The sequence below is a fragment of the Leptodactylus fuscus genome, chromosome 6 (genome assembly GCF_031893055.1).
Source record: "Leptodactylus fuscus isolate aLepFus1 chromosome 6, aLepFus1.hap2, whole genome shotgun sequence".
In the NCBI taxonomy this organism is placed as follows: Eukaryota; Metazoa; Chordata; class Amphibia; order Anura; family Leptodactylidae; genus Leptodactylus; species Leptodactylus fuscus.
In genome coordinates this window covers 122,870,327-122,885,250 of record NC_134270.1, presented here as the reverse complement: position 1 = coordinate 122,885,250, position 14,924 = coordinate 122,870,327, and the positions used below count along the sequence as shown (strand labels likewise).

General features: G+C 42.7%; 1 protein-coding gene across 1 annotated transcript in view; it reads right to left on the bottom strand.

The window, feature by feature from the left end:
* The window catches only part of HAP1 (huntingtin associated protein 1), a 45,585-nt gene extending 36,973 nt beyond the window's left edge, over positions 1–8,612 (bottom strand). Inside the window, exons 1-2 of the mRNA XM_075278269.1 lie at positions 8,542–8,612; positions 665–942 (exon numbers count right to left, since the gene is read on the bottom strand). Coding sequence (XP_075134370.1) covers positions 665–942; positions 8,542–8,561 — 298 coding nt within the window. The 5' untranslated portion in view covers positions 8,562–8,612. The remainder of the gene's footprint in view (positions 1–664; positions 943–8,541) is intronic.
* Between the last annotated feature and the right edge of the window lie 6,312 nt (positions 8,613–14,924).

The window sequence follows — 14,924 nt, the reverse complement described above, 5'->3', positions numbered from 1 at the left end:
CTACATAAACTATATAATTAAAAAATGGCTCCCAGGAGAAGAACAGAAAAGGTAAAATCTAAAATCTATTCCAACATGGGTTTATTTAAAAACGCATATTTTAAAGGGGCTCTATCAGCAAAATCATGCCCCCTTTAAGTGATAGAAACATGGAACAAACAATTGTACCGAGCAACCAAATTCTGTCCGCTCCAACAGTCCTTTTGGAGGTATTGACAGTAATGAACTGGAGCACTGATGAGCAGCAGGAAACCCAACACCCACACCGGGTGGTATAACAGGGATAAATGACCAGAATTCGGGAATAACACTGCGATGACTCCAAACGTGTTTAATTCAAACAACGCACTTTATTGGATTTCAAACACACAATGCCTTCACCAGCGTTTCGGGGATTACCCCTTTATCAAGTGTACCAAAACAATACACCAGTATCCTTACAAGGAGATAAGATCACCTCTCTGAAGGAACTTTGCCTGTGTATCAGCGCGTCTGGTGTAACAGCGCAGTGTTATTCCCGAATTCTGGTCGTTTATCCCTTTAAGTGATAGAATCCCTTTAATACAGCAGCTGCAACAACTATTGGTCAAACTAAGGTAGAAAAGACACTGTTTTGGCTTCTGTTTGGTGAGTGGTGGTGCCTGGTGACCATATACCCCCTCACCTGTGATTGTAGAGGCATCTTTAACATGGCGGCTGCACTCTTCTGATGCTGTGTGGTTGTCATTGTCCTTGGCTGTGGGTTTGCTGTCAGGCACTTGGATATCACTGGCACATGCTTGGGGGTATCTGGCAGCCTCCTCACAGTATTCGGAGGGGTCCAGCTTGGCAGGAGTCAGTGGGTAATGCAAGTCGCCATGTAATGAAGACTGGAATAACGCCTGCTCTGGTAGGCAAAATAGGTAACCAGTCCTCTGCTGTGCCAGGTGAATGGAGATAGCCCTGTGTGAAGACAAAAAGACATGCTCAGGACTGCAGAGAAACTGATAACAGAGAGCATTGCATTGCACAACATCATAACTCTTTGAGGGGTTTTAAACTTCGCATGCAGACATTTCATCATAATATCTAGCCCGGGAACAGTAGGTGACAACCAACATGTCCATTTGAACATCTACCATTAGACATGTTACTAAAGAGTCCTAAACAATGACCTGCCTAGTAGTCTGACTGGGCACAATGGGCAAAAATCGCTGAAAGTTAGTCATCTGTAAATTCTGTGCAATGCAAAGGCTAAAGCTATGGTGGGGCTGCAGGTAGGACGCAGATATAAACACCTGAATTTACAGATCTTTACAATGCTGAATTTCCCTGTATGTAGTTTTGCAAAAACTGAACAGAAACCTGGTTTTCCCAGATATGTGAGTGCAATATCTGTTTCCTTGCCAAATCTTACAGTAACAATACTCTACCAGCAGAGGGCTGCAAAACATCACAGTCATATAGGAACAGGCAATGGTGGTAGGAGATTAGAACAATACTGTACTCCTGGAAGTGGGGCCATCCGCGTTCATGCACTTTGTATGGTATTGCACAATTCAAGTGAAATGCGGTTAGAGCCACAAGCGGACAGTCATGGACAAGAGTGGCACAGCGGCAGGTGGCACAGAGTGGCACAGTACAGGTGATACCATGGCCAGGGGTAAATAAGGGGCCCAAACTCACCTGTAGTCTGTTCCAAAGTTCCTCCGCCCCCCATCAACCCACTAAATATATGACATAATATATGGAAAAATATACAAGTTGTGACAAAAATGATACTTAGATCACATATCCACAGTATAAATGTCAGGGTGCAAGAATCAGAATGCTGGAGGCCCAACCATTGAGACCCCCAAAATACCTGACCTGAAAATACCCTTGATATTCCAAGTGAGTGGTGCACATGCATGGCGGGCACATCACTCACTTCTATGAAGCTACCAGGACAGAGATCTCATGGACAGAGACACACTCATGGAAATAAATGGAGTTCTGGTCACGCACACTCAACTTTTAGGTTTCCTTTTTCTTGTTCGCTAGTGGTTCATTTGGTCAGACTCCTATTGATATAACCCTTGGCACAACTCCATAAAGTATAACAGCCTAGATCAAATGCCCACGGTCACACACAACATGGAGGTTAATAGACATAACTAGGAGCTCAGGGTGCTGACCATTTTCCCATATGGGGCACAGATATGGGTGTAACTCCCAAGGTAACAGGCATGGCAGCTAAATACTGACATATAAAAGGTGCAGTTAGTGAACAGTGATGAATATGGATGATGGGGGGGGGGGGGGCGTGTTAGGAACTGAATGTGGCCCCATTCTATCTCTTACTCTGAAAATCTAACAGTTATCTACTACGGTGTGCATTATCCCTTGCATAATTCCTATTCTGTGATGTCATGTGTGCATTATATCTGAGTTCTCTGATGTCACAGTGTACATAGTTAAATCTTCTGTATACGTTAAGCCCGCACTCTAACATTGCTTTATTTATTAATAAACCCTGTAGTGTGACATAGCTGTGTTTATTATCACTACATGGTGACATCACAGTGTTTATTATCTCTATACCGTGACATCAGTGTGTGTGATGTCACATTACGGGGATGTCACAGTACAGAGATACTTGGCACAATGATGTCAAAGTAGAGGAATAATACTGTGTTTCCTGGTCTTAGCCACCTATGACTCTCTCCTCTGTATCACTCATCGTTAGACTGCCATTGATGAAGATTAGGACATCGACCAAAACTTTTGGCATATCTATCTATCTATCTATCTATCTATCTATCTATCTATCTATCTATCTATCTATCTATCTATCTATCTATCTATCTATCCATCCATCCATCCATCCATCCATCCATCCATCCATCACAAACTACTGGGCATACTAGATAAACCAATGAAGTACCAGACACGACACTGGCTTGAATTCTGACCTCCATGATACTGTACCATTTGTTAAGTTATTTGCAGAAACAAATTAGACCAAATATTTCACTTATGGCTCAACTAATGAATAAATATTAATTCTTGCTTACAAATCTGCAGACATAAGGGGGATGTGTCCTGTAGGAGTGAGGTCAGAGAGCACTAGAAGCCTTCATCACAAAGGAGGACGTTCCTGACCCGTCCCCCACCCGCTGTTTACTGCTGTGCTAAAGTTAATATTTATCTGGTGCATAAACACCAGGACAAACAAAAGGAGGCTTCAGCTCAACAACTTAAAACTATTGTCCCCACAGGATGTACTAGATTGTTTATCCAAGTAATCCTCACATGAAAGGCCTAGAGCCTTCAAAGCTTTCTGATGGCTCCACCATGTGTGATACATTTACTGTCAAGCTAAAAAACATCACTGACCCATGTTGAGGACCCACATTTTTGAACATCTGCACCTAAGCACCCCATTACACTGACCAATCATAAGACTCGTGTGCATTAGTCCAATTACACAGTGTAATGTAAAGTGAATGTGCGAGGAATAGTCACTACTATGACAGGTCCTCTTGGCTGTATTGAATATTGGCACCACATCCATGTTTACATAGTGTGCTGGTGATAATCTGCATATTTTATTTCTTATATCTCTATATTATAAAAATGAATTCCTGTCTGTCTGTCTGTTCTTTATGCGCGACCAAACGACTAGACTAATCTTCACCAAATTTGGCACACAAATACTTCAGGTGTCCGGGAAGGTTTAAAGAGGACCTTTCATCAGATTGGGCACAGGCAGTTCTATATACTGCTGGAAAGCTGACAGTGCGCTGAATTCAGCGCACTGTCGGCTTTCCCGATCTGTGCCCGGTGTAAAGCGCTATCGGTCCCGGGACCGTAAAAACCCTGACCCCCCATTAGCCAAAACAAGCCTGCAAGTCTTTCACTCATATTCCAACTGCAATACACAGAGTCACCCCACATGTACAATCCAACACGGATACCCAAACTGAGAGACACTCACCAGAGAATTAGATACACGGCTCACTACACAGTTCCACACGTCAGAGGATTAGATAAACGCATCTGCACACATTTCCACACGACGGAGGATTAGATACGCGCATGTGCACACAGTACCACACGTCGAAGGATTAGATACATGCATCAGAACACAATAGCACATGCCGGAGGATTAGATACGCGCGTCTGCACACAGTACCACACGTCGAAGGATTACATACATGCATCAGGACACAATACCACACGCCAGAGGATTAGATACGCACATCTGCACACAGTTTTATACATCTGAAGATTAGATACACGTGTATGCAGAAAATACCACACGGCAGAGGATTAGATACAATCCTCTGTACACAGTTCTACACGTCGGAGGATTAGACACATGCATCTGCACACAATACCACAAGCAGGAGGATTAGATACGTGCATCTGCACACAGTACAACACGCCAGAGGATTAGATACGTGTCTTCATACAGTTCTACACATCTGAGGATTAGATACACGCCTCTGCACAAAATACCACACGCCAGAGGATTAGATACGCATGTCTGCCCACAGTACCACACGTCGAAGGATTAGATACATGAGTCAGGACACAGTACTACACGGCGGAGGATTAGATACACGCGTCTGCACCCAGTTCCACACACCAGAGGATTAGATATGCACATCAGCACACAGTTCCACACGCTGGAGGATTAAATACGCGTGTCTGCACACAGTTGTACACATCTGAGGATTGCAGAAAATACCACACTGCAGAGGATTAGATACAAACCTCTGTACACAGTATCACACGTCAGGATTAGATATGCGTGTCTGCACACAGTTCCACATACCACAGGATTAGATATGCACGTTTTCACACTGTTCCACACACTGCAGGATTAGATTTGTGCGTCTGCACACAGTTCCACACGCCGGAGGAGTAGATACGCACCTCTGCACACAGTTATCCATAACAACCGATCACAGGATTTTCACTGATATCCAAAATTAAATACACTATTGCTTATGGACACACACACAAACGACATGCAAAATACACCAGTGCTAAACTGGGCAATTCTTATGGGGCCACTACACAAACCAAAATGAAATATACCCGGGTCCTCCTGCTAGTCCTGTATAAAAGATTCAATGAGCTAAGCAACAAGCACCTACTCATTGGTTGACAAGAACAATTCGGCAAGGCAGAATTGGCATTTCTATAAATACTGGTTTCCAATAATTTCCCTGAAAGGCGCAGTGAAGGCGGTGCACGCTTCTTAACATCATCTGCCAGACAATACCATGACCCAGCAGATAAAAAATTTCATTAAATGTCAAACAGAGCCACAGATGGACCAAGTCACCAGGTTTAGGGTCCTAAATCTCCATACCTTTTTCTGGTGCCCAGCTTCTATTAAAGGGATTGTCTCCATTGAAGACTGTCACAAACTGCCAAAAATCACAGAGAGAAAAGTCCTGCAAGGTATCTCCCATCTAGCCAATATACTGTTCATGTCCTGTTACAATGGACGTTCCAGCCATAGATACCATTAAAAAAGCAAGATGGCTTTGCAGTGAGTGGAGGGGGAAGGTCGGTTCGGTCTTCACATAGTGAATGTTATTGCCCTATACTTGCAGTTCAGTGTACCTGGCTCTCCTATATCATGGTCACTTGGGCTTTTCTCAGCTATTTGTTTACTATTTTACAATTACTCCTGGCAGAATGACATGTACCTAAAACATTACTAGTGGCAATGGATGGGGAAGGAAATGTAAGCTGCTCCTTATTGTACATGCCCACAGCCTGAGAGACAAATGTGAAATGTGCTACAACTATAATGTGATTATTAGCAGGAAATAAACTGATAGGGCATTTATAGTATTCGTCGAATACCTCGCCGGCATAGAAATGCGTGTAGTCGGCTGAACACCAAGGGGTTAAACGCATAGAATCTTCGAAGCGTTTAACCCCTTGGTGTCCGGCCGATTACACACATTCCTATGCCGCGAGTTATTCGACGAATACTATTCGCTCAACACTAGACATTATGTATCAAGGCTTGTACAGTTATAGAACAGACTGCCAAGCTACACCCTGCAAATATTTCACCTCTTCATGAAAACTCAGGTACCCTGTAAATAAAATTGCATTCACTTTAATGAGACTGTAAAATGCTGTATTTTTTCCCACCGCATTCCACAACGTGTGGCCTCAGCCTAATGGCAGGAAAACGCAAGTCCCTGGGAAAGTGATCATCATCTAGGTGACATAATCCAGTAGGACAATGTCTGGTCACTCAATAACTGTGTATTATATCAGTAATTACTTTTTCCAAACCGTGAAATCAGGTGACAACTAAAAGGACCCAGGCACTGGCTATGTAAACAAATGTAAAGTGATCCCAAAGATCCTCAATACCTACTAGCAGTGGGAAGATTCTTGTGGTTCTTCAGAAGCATAGTACATATAAATACTATATAATCATATGTATTCCCATTTTTACAGATACTAGTACAGGCTATTGCAGTACAGCTGCCAAGGCAAAGGTACGAATCCCGGGGTATCCTTCTAGGATTTTGCACATTGTCAACTGCATCACCCAACCTGCACTTACATTTCATGATTCCCAAAGTTATATTGGGAAAGAGTTTCTTATTAGAGGGTCTCTAAATATAACATACAAAGCAGATCCAACGATTCTGATAGTCTGTCGCATTTCCTCTTTATATTGTCTTCTGTAACATGGTGTTTTCCCTGACCAGTGTGAAATTAAAGACCTACAGACCATAGAGTGTTGGATGACCCAGTAGTGGCCAATTCAGCAATCCAGTTATGACATGTGTACAAAGCCTTTGGTCTCCATTAGTTTGGAGGTACCATAGTTGACTATGTCAGAACCATCACCGGATGTGTAGGCATTACATTAGTGGTATCTGCGTCACGAAACAATGCACAATACCTGTACTGATATAAATGGTTACACATCTGGTAGCCTTGCCAAGAAAAAGTTGGTTGTCCCTAGCTTATATCTGAGCCATCTCCAGGCCTTTAGTCTGGCCATAAAAAGAACATAACTGGCAGCTCTCTCACCCAACCATGCCATCCACACTTGGCAAATAATAACATTTATTGATGATTGTTTCTTACCCATATAAGCCTGAAAAACCGCACATGCACAAAAATAACGTGTACAGGCACTTTCAGAGCAAAGCCAGACAGTGTAGCAACTGAAGAGGGCAAAGTATTGCAACGCAGGCCTACTGACTAGAGTTGCAAACAGACCACAAAACAAATTAATGTGACACTGCTGGCCTGTGAAGTGGAAGCAGCAGCCACCCGAGCATCGCTGCTTCTCCAAACAGCTGACCTGTGGGACCCAGGACTCCCATCAATAAAATACTGATGACCTATCATTAGGATTTTTAGTAACATTGCCATCACAGTAACTTTGCCATCCTAGATCACAAATCAGGTCACACGCGATAGCGACTTGCCTGCAACCTGTCTGCTACCGTATTTAGTTGTAGCTGGAGAGGACCCCAGTGAGGCTCTGCAGTCACTATACAGTCTACCACATGATGGTTACCAGATATACAACATGGCCACATTCATTTTTACTACTTGCGATGATCTTTGGCTGCACAACATAATTTGTAGCTAATGCGGCCATATAACTCTAGCCTTATAGTTACATCTCAGCTCGAAAATGGTCACATAACACAAAGTCACTGATAAATCGCACACGTCCACTTGCTGCTGCACATTTATACTTGTCATGTAGCCTAAGCTATGGGGCACTGAGGACCACCAGGAGTTAATAGAGGTCTAATCATTAACTCATTATCTACCACTTAGTATAGGGTCACATTAGCTGCTTCCCTAGATAAAAAGCTTAGCTGGCAAATATGGACTTTGTACCCCTATGTAATAGAGGGATAAGAGGGGCTGTGCTCCCCCACACACACACACACATCTCGCAACTAGTCTGCCCATCCAGACAATTTATTGCAATAGTTCAATGACCTTACAATTAAAAAAAAAAAAACTATTTTCCATAAGAAAAACACACAAAGCCTGTAAGATGACATGATTGTCTAGCTACTAGATTCAAGTATGATAAACTAAACTTTAGAGTCGCCCTCTGCAGGTGGGAGGCACTTTTGCAGTACTGGCCTTGTGTTGAGACTTCTGGTCTGGTAATACTTTCCATTGATGTGAACTCCACAGAGGTAGAAACCACGGTGGCACAACCTGAAGGGAATTACTATGGAAAATTATAGCAAGCTAAGTAAAGAGGCACACTAATGAAATTTACAATGTAGGTGCCAAGATCACTGGATCTCCCCTATTCCTCCTCCACACCACACACAAGTATAGCAATGCACTGTCTACAATACAGAATAATAGGAAAAATCCCAGGAAGGTCCATCAGTAATAGAGACAATAGTACCAGCATGGGTTCTGCTGATGTCTTTCCAGCTTATAACACAACTATGTTCCATCAATAGGGACAAGAACTACAAAACCACAACTATAATAATACAGAATTCCCACGAACCTCATAAACTTGTAGTGCATGTCACTAACCTCATATACTTGTAATGCATGTTTGCGCCAGGAGGTTGCTTCTGCTGCAGATACCCCAAGAAGGCAGCTAGATTTGACCTTCACATCTTGGCTTTGGAGCTGGAACACCCAGCACCTGGAGACTGCAGGCTGAGCCAGAGTAACTGAAGGGTAAAGAGCCGGCTGCTATATAAAACCTAACATGTGGAGGAGGAGACTGAGCACACAATGGGACTCAACATATCCTACATCCAACCAAGACACTGTCAACACTGTCTGTAGACACGAAGGTCTGCTCTAGTGTAGGACACTATTCAAGACAATGTATCTTACCAACACACTGACTAATATAGAAATACACTAGGACCCCTACACCGACTATCCTATTAACACACAGATACCAGAACCCATACTGGGCTTGTCCTACTAATACATGGTTTGGTTATCTGGATCTCTAGTTATACACCAGTACCAGAACCCTAATTCTTCTTAACCTACAAATACATAAAAACTAGGACCCCTACTCAAACTCTTCAACTAATACACAGAAACCAAGACCTATACTCCACCAATCCTACTAAATACATAGGTTGTGTACTTGGACATTTAGTTATCCACAGGTATGAGGAACCCAAATTCTCATCACCTACTAAAACAGGTTCCAGGATATCCACAAGTAAGGGTACATCAAGACCCCCATTCTATTCATCCTACACAAGTACAAAGAACTTTTAAGGGCTTGTCCAGTTTCAAACAGATGGTATTGTTTCCATAATGAAAAGTTCTACTATTTTCCAATTGATTTCCTATATCAATTCCTCATGGATTTCTAGATCTCTACTTACTGTCATTCAATGTTTACTTACAGTGAATAAAAAAATCAGTCCATGATCAATGTGATATACAGTTCCTGGTCATGTGACGGACACACAGATGCACAGCTCGTTACCAGGAAGATGTCTAATTATTGTGCTTTGACTATAACGAACTGTGCACCTGTGTGTCCATCACATGACCATGGACTGTATATCACACGACCATAGACTGTACATCACATGACCATGGACTGACTTTTATCCACTGGAAGTAAACAATGAATGACAAGAAAGACATCTAGAAAACCACGAGGAATTCATATAGAAAGAATATTAGAAAACTGAATACATTATTACAAAAAATAACATTTGTCCAAAAATGAACAACCCTTTTAATACTTCCATCTTATTAATACAAGAGTACCAGGACCTCTAATTCACCCCTTTTAATATTACACAGGTGGGATACCAGAAGATCTATCTATCTATCTATCTATCTATCTATCTATCTATCTATCTATCTATCTATCTATACTAATACACATGTACCTACCTGCACTACCAGTCACTTGCTACTTATACAGAGGTATGAGGATCTCTGCTTCTCCCATCCTACAAGTGGCAGAACATCTCCTCGCTGACAAATGTACTAGTGTAAGGACCCTTAATCTCTGCTGCCAGGACCCTTTCTCTTTATCTTCTGCACACTTTCTCCTAATACATAGGTACCAGGACCCGTTTTGTGACTGATCCACTGGTGATGTACTAGGCGTCTCCCCCCTTTGCTATTTATTGTAATTGAATTTTGGAATTAATGTCGCTTGCCATGGGTATGTATATGAGATCCCTTAAGGGACACTTTTTTACTCTGCTGTTATCATAGTGACCGTTTCTTCATGGTTCATTAGGTTACAGGATTTAGCAACATTCCACCTTAGATTGTGTGGTGATAGAGGACTTATGTATACCTATTCTGGACTTGTGTGATATATATACCTGCTAGTATATGACATATCTACTAGGCATTCTTTCCTATTTAAAATATGTCTTTATTATTTGGGGTAGTGCTATAGTTTCGACCAGAGGGAGGGTACGGTATTATACCGCTATTGTGTGTATATGTGTGTATATTTTTAATTTAGTATTAATAAAATTATTTACATATTTTTATAGTTAGTGTCTCTAGTTGTTCTTTTGATAAATGGTTGGTTTTAATCGGTTATCTATTGACAACTTTATAGTTTTTTTGCTACCTCTTATATACAGATATAAGGTCCCCTGCACATCACCACAGCAAACATGATGACTTTGTGTTACACAGCAGCATACAGCAATGAAGGACATTCTCCTCACATCTCAGTCATCTCCTGGTAATATACCAACATCACAAGCACACAGGACTCCTTGGCCTCAAGAATAAAAGCTTTCTTCCTTAACTTGTAATATTTCCAAGATTATATTGCCGACATACTGCCCAGGATTGTCTATTGTGTGCTCTTGTTACACTGCCATTGAGAAAGGACACATTGGGGGTAAAAGTATCAAGTACGTGTGACCCCGGGGTAATGGCGATTCACAGTACAAGAGGAACTGAAGACAGTGGAGAAAGCAATGCTGGACAGTGAGATGCCCTAAGACTATACTGAGTGATATCTGCTAGCTCTGTAGATAGTGACCTACCAATGCTGTAGAAAGCAAGAGCCACCACCAAGAGATGAAGATCCACTAAGGCCTGGTTCACACCTGTGCCTGGATGCCATTCGGGAATTACATCACACAATAACAGGGCGCTAGACATTGACAACGTGCCACAGTAGCTGTCACTAGCAGAAAACCATCCTCTATGTGATGTTTGAACAGTAAACACATAGATGGAAACTGTGCCTTGTGGCTTTTGTGTTGCTATGAAGCCAATGAGTGGAAGCTCTGCCCTCCCTTTTCTCCTTCCCTCTGAAGGACCTCTGGTTGCCCAGAGCAGGCTGTCTCCGTGCTGTCTCACACGTATGTTATATGCACCAGACAGGCTGAAAGAGGGGATAAAACCCCTTTGTATTAATTTATTCTACATTGTTATATCCCGGTTAATGTGGTGCCACGGCTATAAATAACCCAGGCCTGCCACTCTCACTGTCATGACCCCCCGTAGGAAAACAGCCTAGATACAGACTGCAAACAACCAAGCACATCTACACCCTGCCTTCAGTATTTTGTATTGCAGAAGGAGCTATCCAGCAGACATGAGGGTGTAGGGCATGTAATCAATGGCATAACTGAAGTCTTTTGAGCCCCAGTGCAAGCTTGTGTGTCCCCCACCACCACCTTCCCCACAGCAAATTCTCAATAGTGACGATTACAGGGCCCCACACAGTATAATATGCTAAACAGTGGCCCCCAGATAATATTATATGCTCGACAGTGGACCCACACAGCATTATATGCTCCACAGTGGCCCCCATACAGCATTATATGCTTCTCAGCACCTCCGCCACACAGTATAATATGCTCCCCACAGTGGCAGCACACACAGTATAATATGCTCTACAGTGGGCCCTCACCAAGTATTATATGCTCCACAGTGGCCCCCAAATAGTATTATATGCTTCCAACAGACCCACTCCGCGTCAGTGCCATTATTATACTCTGAGGTCTCCTCAGACCCCAGAGTACAATAATGGGAGGCCCAGGGAAGGTGACTAAAAATAAACACTCATAGTTACCTTGCCTCACCTTTCCTAGGCATCCTCGCTCCATCCTGCTGTCTTCAACGTCTTTGGCCCTCTTCAGATGTCACTGCTGAGGCCTGTGATTGGGCCTCAGCGGTCACATGGGGCGCATGGACGTCATCACACCGCCGCGCTTCATGTGACTGCTGGGGCCTAATCACAGGACTCAGTCACACAACGGAAGAGTGTTGGAGAGAACACTGAGCCCAGGAGAGGTGAATAGATGTATTTATTATTTTCAGTCACCTCTCCTGGGCTGCTATCTATTGGAAAGAGGTCTGGCAATATGGGCAGTAATTCTAGATAACCCAGCTGTGGTGTTAAAAATACCCCCCAAAATTCTATAGTGCAGATACCTCTCCTTTTCATCCCCATAGAGTTCTATTCTACAAATTTGATCAGTGACAGAAAGAGGCAAATAAGGAAGAAACAGGCACTTTTATTATATAAAATATATTACAAAGTTTATCTTCACCTGAGTTATGAGTTTATGGAAAAAAAAAAGTTCAATTACACTATAAATGGGAGGGCAGCTGTGAGTCAGCCCTTCAGCACTGTAAAGGGAAGCTAATGTTTGCTTTCTAATTCATGTATATTATATGTGACAGTACTTTATTGAGAGGAGTGGGGGTTAGTCGCTTGTTATAGGAGTGGACATTTGATGCCTGTTTATAGCCAAGCCTTAAAAAGGGAACCTGACTGGTGTTTTGGGGCCAAAAAAAGGAAGCAGGTTGTTATACAACAACCGTTTAGGGTCCCAAAGATGTGTAGATTACGGCTACCCATCTCAGGTATACGGAGAAAATGAAGTTACATACACACATTGTGCCCGATGAATATGAGGGCAGCATAACTCACAAATCAGGCGCATGTGAAGTGAGGCAAGTTGTATTGACTTCACCATACGCAGTGCGCATGTGCTCAAGGGCTGAAGCGGGCTTTGGTCAATATCCTGACGCTGAGTTTTAACTAGGGACAGGGCAGTAATTAAACAGGTCAGCTGCACAGTAGCCAGCTGTTGGTCTGGTTTACATTTGTTGCCTATAGTAACCAATAATAGCTCAACCTTCATTTTTTTCAGAGCCCGTGGATGCTTAAAATGTTATAGATTGTTACACGATCTCTGAGACTTTATGGCACTGAAGAGTCTATATAACACTTATGTAAATGATTAGTTTATCAGCTACTGGATTTTAATGAATGAGGCCTAGTGATCCAAGATATGGCACCCCACAAGGTGTCCTGCAGCCCATACCATAAGTATTTTCTATAGGAGGTTTCTGTATCAAGATGTTGATGACCTATCTTTATCCTTCAAGAAAGTACAACCTGATCTGCAATACCCTGACGTGGCCACTATGCTGTGTACAGAGCTGTCTGCTTGTGGCTCCTTACACTGTGCAGTTCTGGTGACTACAGTCCTGTGGCTGCTGCTATCATCTAGTAGTGTTGGGGGTGCCTGGTGGTCCTCAGAAAATCCCTTTAACAGCCCCTCATAGGTGGCAGATTATGGAATATCCTTAGTACTTGCTTAGGGCATACACATTTATATTGGTTGTACAATGAATGACGATGCGAAGGAAAACTCCTCCATCATACAGACCGCCATACATCCTGCCATCTTTTTATGACCACAGAGACTACTTAGTGTCAAAGTCAGACACTAGAGAGTATCGAAGGCCTTGCGAACTATGAGATTAATAGATAATAACACTGACTGAGGACTTTTTTCTTTATTATTAAGTAGATACTGAACTTCATGAATAGAATGCTAGACCTATGGTGAAGACTGACACACAGAGAAAATGTCTATCTTCTTATACATGATGTCAGCTTGTACTCATCATGGGTTAATAGATCATAAGACTCCATTACATTAGACATAACCAACTCGCTTTTCATTCACTCTTTGGAGATTGCTTATTTTGCCTCCCCCACCCCCTCCCTTATTACTCCACCTTTAGTTCCTCAGATGAGGCATCTTTTTTGTAGAAGATTCTCTGGCCTATCATTCTTTCATCAGAGCATAAAAGATCATTGAGGGCCAAGTGAAAGCCTCAGCCTTAGTTATAGAGGAAAGAGGGGAGCCCCTGCAGACCGGGGAACAAAGGAGGGATTAGCCAAGAATAATGAGCCCCATTGTGCCACGGCTTGGAGAGGTTTATAACCCCTGGTTCTGGTTTAATAAGGACTTTACCCTCTGAAAATCCAATCTGCAGCATTTTGTGTGTACACAAGCAGGTGATAACCAAGACTTCCAGGGTATTGGGGTCATTTGTCCAAAATAATTCACTATTTATTGCAAGTGATCACTTGAAATGTAATACCACAAACAAATGGATTTTCATACATCACACACTGTTACATAGATGGTCTTTAAAGGGGCTCGATCAGCAAAATTATGCTGATAGAGCCCCACGTATGCGTGAATAGCCTTTAAAAAGGATATTCAGGCACCGGTAATCTAATTTTAAACCCCCTACCTGTTTTAAAATAAAACTATAAAAACATATATGTGAATGGTACCTGAACGTGCACGCTGGGCAGTCATGCACAATCCGATGTCATCTTCGGTCCCTCCTTCCTCTTCTTGCTTCTTCCAGCGACGTCCTCCTGTCCTGGCTCTTCTCCACCTTCATCTTCTTTTCTTCTGGATATGAAGATGTTCGTGAGCGTTCTGCGCATGCTCGCGTAGTTCTAAGGATACTTAGAACTACAACAAAAATGGCGGTAGCGCGTGGGATTTGAACACAACCCGCCGGAAAAACAGAAGATGAAGGCGGAGAAGATCCAGAAGGGGAGGACGTCGCTGGAAGAAGAAAGAAGAGGAAAAAGGGACCGAAGATGACGTCGGATCGTGCACGAC